The sequence below is a fragment of the Giraffa tippelskirchi genome, chromosome 2, assembly GCF_054371585.1.
Source record: "Giraffa tippelskirchi isolate mGirTip1 chromosome 2, T2T-mGirTip1v1.2.pri, whole genome shotgun sequence".
Lineage (NCBI taxonomy): Eukaryota > Metazoa > Chordata > Mammalia > Artiodactyla > Giraffidae > Giraffa > Giraffa tippelskirchi.
The window spans coordinates 105,292,855-105,305,990 of NC_137276.1; the positions used below are offsets into that span (position 1 = coordinate 105,292,855).

Sequence of the window (13,136 nt, forward strand, 5' to 3'; positions counted from 1 at the left end):
ACAGGCAACAAATAAATCCGTGAGTGGGCTTGGCATGCTCCGCTCACCCCTCTTTTCATTCAAGTGACAGGCTTTTTTGGAGATGAAAGCAGACATTATTTTCCCAGTGAGACTGGAGTGTCTTTGAAATCTTTCTTGCTGCCACTCTCTGATAACCTCACCTCTTTTGACATTATTATGGATTATCAATATGCTCCTTAGGTTTTCTTGGTCATGAGAGGTGGTTGCCAAGGTAACAAGGCCTAGACAGGTAATCGCTCCCTTTTCTACAAAGAATCTAAAAATAGTGGCTATGTGAGGACTACAGGGCATCGCCATTAGCAAACTAGCTCTGTGGAAACTGATTACTTTTTGCACTTAATTATTATGTGAAACATAGCGTCAGGCTTTTAATATGAGTACCATGCCTTCAGCTAATTTCACCTGTGCTTTCAAATGCTCACTGTCTGCAAGGAACTGCTTGAATCAAAATAAGAATGTCATCCTAAGCCTGTTTCTTCTTAAAAATTAGCTAAGGTTAAAAAAGTAATAAGAGAAATAGCCTCTTAGCATCAAGAGATATTTAAACTTATTTTCATATTAAATGGATTTTCTTTTCCCCTGCTTTAGGCTATATGAAAGTCATGTAGTTATTTTAATCAGTTGATAACAGATGAATTTTAAATTATATATAAAGGCACAATTTCCAACAAAACATGCAAATTTACAGATAAAAGCTAGTTCAATTATCTAGTGATAAACATGTCTCTTGCTTGAATGTTACCTGGACAGTGTCTTTCCCTGGCTGATTGATAAGCTTGAAGATGTAAGTAAGCAGTAGGCAGTTAAAAAAAAGCCTAAAACTCGCTATGAAAACACAAGGCAATTCTTCAAAAATTCCATTCACCTAAATCTGTGACTCTCTGAACCCAAATTGGGACAACTCTAAAACCCAGATGCCATTTTTACACTCCACAAAACACTATGTTGAAATGTTGCTCTAAGTGTTGCATCCAAGTTTGTGCTTATCAACTTTGAGGGAGGGGGCTATTCTGCCCACACCCAAAGGACACTTGTTTGTCATAACTGGAGGGAGGCACTGTGAGCATTTAGCAGATAGAGGTGAGACTCCACTCAGCATCCTACAGTGCATACAGCAGCCTGCCAAACCAAGCACCCCTGAGAAACCCTGGGCAAGAGGACAATGTATTATCCACCGAACCATCTGTCTCAAGTCTCTTTGGTCCATATCTTGACAAATAACTTTAAACACTTAGTGAGCAACATTTATGTAACTTGACTTTATGTTAAATCACGTTACTTATGTTACTTCTACTAGAAACAATGTTCATTTCATCAGAAATTAATCTTTTATTTGCCCAACTGAAATAGAAAACTAGAGGAGAGTTACTAGCTGATCAGAGAGAAATCTTAAAACTGAGTTATGAGCTCCGCTTCACCCTTTGCCCTTGCTTTTGAGTGCTCTGGGTTTGGGTTCTTTTTTTGGCTGAACCCTGTAACGAGGCCCACTGACCTTCAAGGACCACCTGCACAAAGTCCTGAGCGGACAGCCTGTCCTTGCGCACAAAGCACTGGTAGGCTCCCCCGTCACTTCGGACCATGTGATCCATTATAAGGTTTTCGTGGTTGATCCCTGTGATCCTCACATTTTTCCCAGGGTTGAGTATTTCACCATTTCGATACCAGGAGAGTTCCTGGTCCTCACTTCCAGTCACGCTGCAGGACAAGGAAACCTGGCTGCCCACGCTGCTTTTAACTTTCCTGGGGCTGATGGTAGCTTTCAGTGGCTCTGGAGTTTCGGGGAAGAGAAAAAAAGAAGGCAAAAACATCACACATGTAGAGAATATTTCAACATGATGGACTTTTGACAAGGCAAATATATCTTCACAAGAATTTTTGGCCATTTGACAATATGTCAAGGTAGGTTTTTCCCTCATACAGAGCACTGAATAGTCAAAGATATTAAATTGAGCTGTTAAGTTAATGGGATTTATGTAAGTTATACAGTCTTAATTTTGTACTTGCTTGGATGGTGACTGCAGACATGAAAGCAAAAGACGGTTGCTCCTTGGAAGAAAAACTTTGACAAACCTAGACAGCGGATTAAAAAGCAGAGACATCATTTCGTCGACAAAAGTCCATATAGTCAAAGCTATGATTTTTCCAGCAGTCATTTACCAATGTGAGGGTTGGGCCATAAAGAAGGCTGAGCACCAAAGAATCAATGCTTTTAAACTGTGGTGCTAGAGAAGACTCTTGAGAGTCCCTTGGACTGCAAGGAAATCAACACTGAATATTCATTGGAAGAACTGATGCTGAAGTTGAAGCTTGATTGGGGCAACAGAGGATGAGATGGCTGGATGGCATCATTGACTCAAAGGACAAGAGCCTGAGCAAACTCTGGGAGATAGTGAAGGACAAGGAAGCCTGGCATGCTACAGTATAGGGGGTTGTAAAGAGTTGGACACAACTGAGCAACTGAGCAACAACAATATAGTCTTAATTTGGTACTTGTAAATAGCACTACATAGGCTTTCTACCTGTAATACTCCCAGAGTTAAGGCAGCAGAACGATTGAGAAAGAACATCTTTTTAACAGTTAGCTACTTTACCATGTAAATAACAATGTATACAGATTTTCTGTTGAAATATTCAATTGTGAGCTTCATGTTAATGCTCCTGTGTTTCTAATGCTTTTGTGTGGAATTACATTGCAACAACTTTTAAAAAGGAACCTTAAAAACAAAAGGCCACACTCTGCATGTTCTTATTTCAGTGCTATTTCATTTTGTTTGGGTACACCCTCATTGCTGTTTGCTTTTTTTCTTCTTGCCTTCTTTCACTGTATGGCAGATAGACTGGTGTTGGTCAGATTCCTTTCTCAGTAGATGTGAGTATTAACCCACTGACAGTAAGAACTGCAATGTGCTGATGGCCAACAAGGACCGATATAGTTGAATATTTAAATCTATCTGCCTCATCCCAACGTGGCACAGATCGGTTTCCTCTGGGCCAGTCTCACACACACAAACTCACTCATATCCTCTATGTAGCTTAACCATGGCCAATAGCACAGGGCTGCAAGGAAGCAGGGTGCTGTAGAATGTGTGACCATGAGAAAGGTTTTTTTTTTTTCTTTAAAATGAGGCAAACTGCTTTGGACAAGGTGGTAACTCTCATCCATGACTTTTTATGGTTTCATTCAACAATGAATGAACCCAGTTCAATGCCATAAGCATTTGTTGAATATTTATATGCCAAAAATGGCATTGAACTCATAAGTGAAGATGAAAATGAAAGACACTTGTGGTATGTTCCATAAAGTTACCTTAGTTAAGTCAGACTCCCCACAGTCCTGCAAGTTTCATGTTATCCCCACTTTACAGAAGAAGAAAGGGTTATTCAGAGATATGAATTTATCCAAATCCACACAACAGGTAAATGGCAGATATCAGTTGTTTGCCTCAGTTATTACTGACTTCTTAGTCACCACATTGTGAAGTCTTTAAAGAATTCAGTCTTTTAGAGGCACAAGAAAAATACGAGAATGAAGATAGTAACCCAAAGGGCCCAATAGAAGACCTCGAGATTTTGCATCAAATCAGAGGGAACTGAAGGCAGTAGGAGAAGAGGGCAACAAAGGATGAGATGGTTGGATGGCCTCACCAATTCAATGGACATGAACTTCGGCAAACTCCTGGAGATGGTGGGGACAGGGCAACCTGGCATGCTGTAGTCCATGAGGTCATGAAGAGTCAGACACGACTTGGCGACTGAACAACAATAACAACAGAGGGAACTAAAGAAAGCTTTCTAGAATTTTTAGCCAGTGAGTAATAGGACAAACACATTTTTAGGAGAATCGATTGATGGTATTGTGTTGCACAAATGATAGTGTGAAAATTGGTCCGCAAGGAGACTTTACAGATGTCTAGCTGTGACTCAGTTAAAACTCAATTTAAGACAGGGTGGAGGTGGGGAGCACAGTTGAAAAAGATCTTGAGATACAATCTCCAGGACTTGGTAGGAATTAGACCTAGAAAAGGAAGTCTCAAAGAGGATCTGGGGCTTAAAGCTTGCATTTGGAGGGCTTGAGGGTAGGAGTCTAGGATAACAGGAGCCATTTACATGCCAGAGATGGTGGAGAGCAGTTTGGGATACTCCTGCTAAGCATCTGATATAAAATTGGGAAATATGCTCATCTGACACCCAAGGAGGCTGAGGCTGAGCCTGCAAATTCAGGGCTGTTTTCAGAGGGGAAGAATTTGAAACTAGAAGACAAAAGAGAGAGAGAAAAAAAGAGGAGAACATTCTGAATTTGGAACCCAAGAGCATTATTTCCACCTGGAAAAGAGAGACCAAACTAAGGACCAGTCAGAAGGGAGGATGGGAGTGTCAGAGGTGTACCTGGAGCTTTTCCAGACAAGGCTTACAAATACAAACAGGAAAACAAACATATTCAGAATTAAGACTTCCCTACAGATAACTTTTTCAATGTGTTACTGTTGTTCATTTGTTCTGCTGCTGCTAAGTCACTTCAGTCGTGTCCGACTCTGTGCGACCCCACAGACGGCAGCCCACCAGGCTCCCCTGTCCCTGGGATTCTCTAGGCAAGAACACTGGAGTGGGTTGCCATTTCCTTCTCCAATGCATGAAAGTGAAAAGTGAAAGTGAAGTCGCTCAGTCGTGTCCGACCCTTAGCGAACCCATGGACTGCAGCCTACCAGGCTCCTCTGTCCATGGGATTTTCCAGGCAAGAGTACTGGAGTGGGTTGCCATTTCCTTCTCCGGTTCATTTGTTCAGTCATGTACAAAACTTTGCAAGCCCATGAAATGCAACACACCAGGTTTCCGTGTCTTTCACTATCTCCCAGAGTGTGCTCAAATTCATGTCTATGGAGTCAGTGATGCCATCCAACCATCTCATCTTCTGTTGCCCCCTTCTCCTCCTACCCTCAATGTTTCCCAGCCTCAGGGTCATTTACAATGTAGACAGTGATTAATGTCTTTACAGAGAAAGCAATAAACTATTCTGAGCCTTGAGCAGAAAACAGGAGGGGAATGGGGAATGCCTGGGGAATAAGGTATTGCATTAGACTTAGAAAGATGGGGAGTTTTAGACATTCAAGTATTTGAAAATCATCTTCCATGTGGAGTGAGCAGAATGGCTTTCACTTTTAGGAAAGGAGCTGCTTGTAGGGGGAAGGAAGTTAGATTTCACAGGAAGTAGGCTTTTTTGAAGCAAAACAATGGGAAATGTGACCTTACAGGTTTTCTTGACATGCTTTCCCCACTATCTTATTATATAAATTTTATTCAGCAGAAACTGAGGAGCCACAAAAAGTGATTCTGAACCTCCCATTGGAGTCATTCTCACTAGCTGTCCAATGTTTCATTGTTTCATCGACAAGGCATTTCAGTCATAGAAATATAATTGTGTAGATATTTTCTTCCATTTCTAGTGAAAATCAGCTTAAGCACATTTGAATGACATTTGCAGGACTCAGTCTGGACAGCTGATTCCAGGCAGTTTTTGGGATATTTGTTTCAAGTGGATTCACTTGGGCTGGCATTGTGCTAAAGCCATCCACATCCATGGTGACATTGAAGAGGCAGTTCCATAAACAGGCATAAGGCTGGAAAAAAGCCGGGATAAGAAAATGCCTCCCTTTTAAATGCCAGACTCATATTCAGTTTGTTCAGTTCATCAGATGTTTATGTATACAAATATATATATTATCCTACTGGCAACTAAGAGCCAGATATTTTGACCAAAGTTCTACCACTCATTTCTGGTCCTGCAATCTTGAGTAAAATCAGTTTGATTTGATTTCTGCATGAGTAAAATTAAGGCTTTATAACTAGATTAGAGAGCATGCCCCTGCAATAACATCCCTTCTTCCCCTTTGTCTGCCTTCAGCTTCCTTCTCATCATCTTCCTCACAATGGTCATTCCAGATCAGTTAGAGATAAGATGTATCCATCATGGTGTTGTTGTTTAGTGCCTCAGTTGTGTCTGATTCTTTGTGGCCGCACGGACTGTAGCCCACCAGACTTCTCTGTCCATGGGATTTCCCAGGCAGGAATACTGGAGTGGGTTGCCATTTCCTCCTCCAAGGGATATTCCCAACCCAGGGATAGAATGCCTTCTCCTGCCTTGCAGGTGGGTTCTTTCACTACTGGGACTTCTCTGGTGGCTCAGCTGGTAAAGAATCCACTTGCAGTGTGGGAGACCTAGGTTCAATCCCTGGGTTGGGAAGATCCCCTGGAGAAGGGAAAGGCTACCCACTCCAGTATTCTGGCCTGGAGAATTCCATGGACTATATAGTCCATGAGATCGCAAAGAGTCAGACGTGACTGAGTGACTTTCACTTCACTTCTTCTACCACTGACCCCTAGGGAAGCTATAGTCACCATACTTGGACTAAATTATCTCTAATATTGAGTCCAAGCCCAATTTTTGGATAATTACAGCTCTAGATTCAGCCCTGTAGAGAGGTGATAGCAGCCCCATTTAGAAATGTAAAGCAGCATCTGGCAACTGGCCAAGGACAACTCCTTTGATCTGATCACCATTGCCTGTGCTGACAGCACCACCCTGCCTATCTCCCTCCATTGATTTGCAGACAGGTGAATTCAACAGCTAGGTAATGTTATCTTGGAGCTGGATACTGTGGCCCCAGACTGTCCGGCTGTGTAAGCTCCAGCATTTGAAGACTTGATTTCCTCATCTGTGAAATAAGGCTAAAATGGAGTGAGGATTCATGGGAGCTACAGAGAAAGCCAGGGGGTCACTTGTAACAAGAGCTGCACCACTGGCAGCCAGCATCACCACTGTCAGTTACCATCCAACTTACGTTTCACGTACAGGCGGCCTATCACCTTAGCAGTTCCATATCTGTTGGACACTTCACACACATAGCTGCCTGAGTCTGAGGGACGCGTGTTCTCAATAAGCAGCCCTGTCACGGTCTTCTGGAATCTTCCAGAAAGTTCCAGGGGCATGTTGTCCTTCAGCCAGCGGTAATCTGGCTCAGGATGCCCAAGTGCTTTGCAAGGTAGCTCCACACGCTGCCCTGCCATGGCTTTGCGATGATCAAACCCATCCAGTATGGACGGGGCTGAGTTCGCTGGGTCTGCAGAAGGAAAGGAAAAACCTCTTAGATACAGTGAAGGAGTTAAAGTGTCATTCAGAATCATAGGACTTCATTATGTACATGTATATATTGTGTATATGTATATTATGTATAATTTCAACTATTAATACATCTTTAAGATTCCTCTGTCCATGGAATTCTCAGGCAAAAATACTGGAGTGAACTGCTATTCCCTTCTTCAGGGGATCTTTCGACCCAGGGATCAAACCCGGGTCTGTTGCATTGCAGGCAGCTTCTTTACCATCTGAGCCACTAGCGACCTGATGCGAAGAACCGACTCATTGGAAAAGACACTGATGCTGGGAAAGACTGAAGGAGGGAGAAGAAGGGGATGACAGAGGATGAGATGGTTAGATGGCATCACCAACACGATAGACATGAGTTTGAGTAGGCTCTGGGAGTTGGTGATGGACAGTGAAGCCTGGCATGCTGCATTCCATGGGGTTGCAAAGAGTCTGACACAACTTAGCGACTGAACTGAACTGAACCGAACCACCAGGGAAGCCCATATATGCACACACACACACATAAACACACACACATGCATATATATGAACAGAAAGAAAGCCCTATCCATATACATTCCTCTTTCTCGGAATTTTCAAAAGGTTGAAGCTGATACATCACCAAAGAAGATGTAGAAATGACTGATAAGCACATGGAGAGATGTTCAGTATTGTTAGCCACTATGGTTGCTGTTGTTGTTCAGTTTCTAAGTTTTATCTGATTCTTTTGGGATCCCATGGTTTGTATTCCACAAGTTTCCTCTGTCCATGGGATTTCCCAGGCAAGAATACTAGAGTGGATTGCCATTTTCTTCTCCAGGGGTTCTTCTCCACTCAAGGATTGAACACATGTCTCCTGCATTGGCACAAGGATTGTTTGCCACAGAGCCACCTGGGAAGCCCAGCCACTAGGGTAATGCAAATTAAAACCACAGTGAGATACTACTTCACACTTATTAGGATGCCTAGAATAAAGACCCCTATAGCAGCAAGTGCTGGTGAGGATGTGGAGAAGAAAGTAGAACTTTTATGCATTGTTGACTTGAAAGTAAAATAGGGCCATAGAGGATCCTGCTGTGATTTATGTCGGAGAGCGTTTTGCCTATGTTTTCCTCTAGGAGTTTTATCGTTTCTGGTCTTATGTTTAGATCTTTAATCCATTTTGAGTTTATTTTTGTCTATGGTGTTAGGAAGTGTTCTAGTTTTATTCTTTTACACTTGGGACCAGTTTTCCCAGCACCACTTATTAAAGAGATTGTCTTTCCTCCATTGTATATTCTTGCCTCCTTTGTCGAAGATAACGTGTCCATAGGTGCGTGGATTTATCTCTGTGCTTTCTATTTTGTTCTATTGATCTATATTTCTGTCTTTGTGCCAGTACCATACTGTCTTGATGACTGTGGCTTTGTAGTAGAGCCTGAAGTCAGGCAGGTTGATTCCTCCAGTTCCATTCTTCTTTCTCAAGATTGCTTTGGCTATTCGAGGTTTTTTGTATTTCCATACAAATTGTGAAATTATTTGTTCTAGTTCTGTGAAAAATACCGTTGGGAGCTTGATAGGGATTGTATTGAATCTATCGATTGCTTTGGGTAGTATACTCATTTCCACTATAAAGCAGAGACATTACTTTGCCAACAAAAGTCAGTCTAGTCAAGGCTATGGTTTTTCCAGTGGTCATGTATGGATGTGAGAGTTGGACAGTGAAGAAAGCTGAGCACTGCAGAATTGATGCTTTTGAACTGTGGTGTTGGAGAAGACTCTTGAGAGTCCCTTGGGCTGCAAGGAGATCCAATCGGTCCATCCTAAAGGAGATCAGTCCTGGGTGTTCACTGGAAGGACTGATGTTGAAGCTGAAGCCAATACTTTGGCCACCTCATGTGAAGAGTTGACTCATTGGAAAAGACCCTAATGCTGGGAGGGATTGGGGGCAGGAGGAGAAGGGGACGACAGAGGATGAGATGGTTGGATGGCATCACTGACTCGATGGACATGGGTTTGGGTAGACTCTGGGAGTTGGTGATGGACAGGGAGGCCTGGCGTGCTGCAATTCATGGGGTTGCAAAGAGTCGGACACCACTGAGCGACTGGACTGAACTGATTCTTCTGATCCATGAACATGGTATATTTCTCCATCTATTTGTGTCCTCTTTGATTTCTTTCACCAGTGTTTTATAGTTTTCTATATATAGGTCTTTTGTTTCTTTAGGTAGATATATTCCTAAGTATTTTATTCTTTTTGTTGCAATGGTGAATGAAATTATTTCCTTAATTTCCCTTTCTGTTTTCTCATTGTTAGTGTATAGGAATGCAAGGGATTTCTGTGTGTTGATTTTATATCCTGCAACTTTACTATATTCATTGGACATCTAGGTTGCTTCCATGTCCTGGCTGTTTTAAACAGTGCTGCGATGAACATTGGGGTACACGTGTCTCTTTCAATTCTGGTTTCTTCGGTGTGTATGCCCAGCAGTGGGATTGCTGGGTCATATGGCAGTTCTATTTCCAGTTTTTTAAGGAATCTCCACACGGTTCTCCATAGTGGCTGTACTAGTTTGCATTCGCACCAGCAGTGTAAGAGGGTTTCCTTTTCTCCACACCCTCTCCAACATTTATTGCTTGTAGACTTCTGGATAGCAGCCATTCTGACTGGCGTGAAATGGTACCTCATCGTGGTTTTGATTTGCATTTCTCTGACAATGAGCGATGTTGAGTATCTTTTCCTGTGTTTGTTAGCCATCTGTGTGTCTTCTTTGGAGAAATGTCTGCTTAGTTCTTTGGCCCGTTTTTGATTGGGTCATTTATTTTTCTGGAATGGAGCTGCAGGAGTTGCTTGTATATTTTTGAGATTAATTCTTTGTCCGTTGCTTCATTTGCTATTATTTTCTCCCATTCTGAAGGCTGTCTTTTCACCTTGCTTATAGTTTCCTTGGTTGTGCAAAAGCTTTTAATTTTAATTAGGTCCCATTTATTTATTTTTGCTTTTATTTCCAATATTCTGAAACACCAATACATATATATGGAATTTAGAAAGATGGTAATGATAACCCTGTATGCGAGACAGCAAAAGAGACACAGATGTATAGAACAGTCTTCTGGACTCTGTAGGAGAGGGCGAGGATGGGATGGTTTGGGAGAATGGCATTGAAACATGTATATTATCATATGTTAAATGGATCGCCAGTCTAGGTTCGATGCATGGTACAGGGTGCTCAGGGCCAGTGCACTGGGATTACCCAGAGGGATGGGATGGGGAGGGAGGTGGGAGGGAGGTTCAGGATGGGGAACACATGTACACCCGTGGTGGATTCATGTCAATGTATGGCAAAACCAATACAATATTGTAATTAGCCTCCAATTAAAATAAATAAATTAATAGTAAAAAAAATGGGGCAACCGCTTTGGAAAACACTTTGGCAGTTTTGTAAAATGTTAAGCTTCAGTTCATCACAAGGCTCAAAAGCTCCACTGTAAGAATCCACCTCAGACAAAGGAAAACCCATGTTCACTCAAACACTTTTTCAGAAATGTTCATAGCAGGAGGAGAACTATTCGTAAGAGCCAAAAAGTTGAAATAGTTCATATTAAATAATAGGACCATTGTTTAGTAGCTAGATAAGAAAAATGTGAATATACATACATAGTAATCAGTAATACAAAAGATACATGCTACAACATGTTACTATATGAATGAACATGTTACAATAGGTATGGACCTCAAAAGGTTAGGCTAAATGAAAGAAGCCAGATCAAAGCCACATATCACTGAATTTGATTTATACAAAAGACACAGAAAACACAAATCTATAGAGACAGGCAATAGATTAGTAGTTACCTGCAGCTGGGATTGAATTTGACTGGAAATGGGCATCAGGAATTGATTTATCTATCTTGTCCATTTTGGTTAAAGTTTCATTCAGTGAATGCTTCCTTATTGATTTTCTTTTTGAATATCTGTTCATTGCTGTAAATGGGACATTAAAATCTGCTTCTATAATTGTGTTGCTGTCAATATTTCCCATTACATCTGCTAGTATTTTCTTTATTTAAGTATTTCTATGTTGGATGCATAAAAATTACCGTTGCTATATTTTCCTTTCAGATTGATCCCTTTATCATCATGTGATATTCTTTCCTGTATTTTGTTAAAGTCTTTGTTTTAAAATCTACATTTCTGATACAAGTATTGCTACACCAACCTTCTTTTTGTTTCCATTTGACCAAATACCTGTTTCCATCCCATAACTTTCAGTCTGTGTGTGTCTTTAGATTTGAAGTGAGTCTCTTGTTGGCAGCATATATGTGAGTTTTTTTAAAAAACCCAATCAACCACTGTATACCTTTTGATTAGAGCATTAGTCCATTTACATTTAAAGTAATTAGTGGCAGATATGTACTTACTGCTATTTTGTTCATTGTTTTCTTGTTTTCATAGTTTTCTTTTTGCTTTTTCTGCTCTCTTCCCTTGTGATTTGATGACTATCTTTAGCATTATGTCTGGATTCATTTTTCTTTGCTCGTGTACCCAGTATAGATTTTTGGCTTGTATATAAATGTATTTTTGCTTGTATATAGATTTATATAGGCATATATGTATATTTATATATGTATATGTGTGCGTGTATATATATATGTATATATATATATATACTTGATTATTTTAATTTGATGATCTCTTAAGCTTGATCACATTCTAAAAACCTCTCCATTTTTACTTGCCACCATTTTAGTATTTTGAATTTATATTTTACATCTTTCTGTTTTGTGTAGCCCTCACTTATTGTGGCTATAGATGATCTTACTGCTTTTGTCTCTCAACCTTTTGCTAGCCTTACAATTTGTGGATCAACTACTTGTACTATACGTTTGCCTTTACCAGTCATATTTTCTTTTTCTAATTTTTGTGTTTCTAGATGTGGTCTTTTCTGCTTAGAGAAGTTCCTTTATAAGATAGGCTTGTGTGCTTAGTCGCTTACTTGTGTCCGACTCTTTGCTACCCCATGGACTGTAGCCCGTCAGGTTCCTCTATCCATGGGGATTCTCCATACAAGAATACTGGAGTGGGTTGCCATTTCCTCCTCCAAGAGATCTTCACAACCCAGGGATCGAACTCAGATCTCCTGCATTGGAGGTGGATCCTCTACTGTCTGAGCCACCAGGGAAGGTTTAGTGGTGGTGAAATCTGTTAACTTTTGCTTGTCTGTAAAACTCTTATCTCTCCTTTGTAGAATAATCATATTTTGTTTTTCTTTCATCACTTTAAATATATTATGACACTGCTTTCTGGCCTGCAAAGTTTCTGGTGAAAAGTCAATTGATAGTCTCATGGGAGTTCTTTTGTACTTAAGTAGTTCCTTTTTCCTTGCTGTGTTTAAGATTCTCTCTATATCTTTAATTTTTGCCATTTTAATTATAATGTGTCTTGGTGTGGATATCTTTGGTTCATCTTTGTGTGTGTGTGAGGGTGATCCTCTGCTTCCTGGACCTGAATACTTGTTTACATTCCCTGGTTATGGAAGTGTTCAGCTATTATTTATTCAAATGATTTTTCTGCCCCTTTCTCTCTCTCTTTTCCTTTTGAGATCCCTATAGTGTATAATAAGATAGTAGGTGTGATTATCCCCCAGTCTCTTAAATTGTCTTCATTTTAATTTCTTTTTCTGTTTTCAGTTCAACTTAGGAGTTTTCCACTACTTTGTCTTCCAGTTCACTGATCTGTTCCCCTGCTTAATCTAATCTACTGTCGATTCTTTCTAGTGAATTCTTCTGTTTAGTAATCACAGTCTTCAGCTCTGTTTGGTTCTTGTGTTTTCTAACTTGCTATTAGACTTCTCATCATGCTCATCCATTCTTCTCTCAAGTTCATTGAGCACCTTTGTGATCTTAACCTTGTATTTTTTTGTTAGGGAGATTGTTATCTCCTTACTTCTTCTTCTGGCATTTTATCTTGTTCTTTTATTTGCAAAATATTCCTCAG

General features: G+C 40.6%; 1 protein-coding gene across 1 annotated transcript in view; it reads right to left on the reverse strand.

The window, feature by feature from the left end:
• The window catches only part of DSCAM (DS cell adhesion molecule), a 568,075-nt gene that overhangs the window by 330,689 nt on the left and 224,250 nt on the right, over window positions 1–13,136 (reverse strand). The window contains exons 5-6 of the mRNA XM_081574158.1: window positions 6,858–7,136; window positions 1,514–1,789 (exon numbers count right to left, since the gene is read on the reverse strand). Coding sequence (XP_081430284.1) covers window positions 1,514–1,789; window positions 6,858–7,083 — 502 coding nt within the window. The 5' untranslated portion in view covers window positions 7,084–7,136. The remainder of the gene's footprint in view (window positions 1–1,513; window positions 1,790–6,857; window positions 7,137–13,136) is intronic.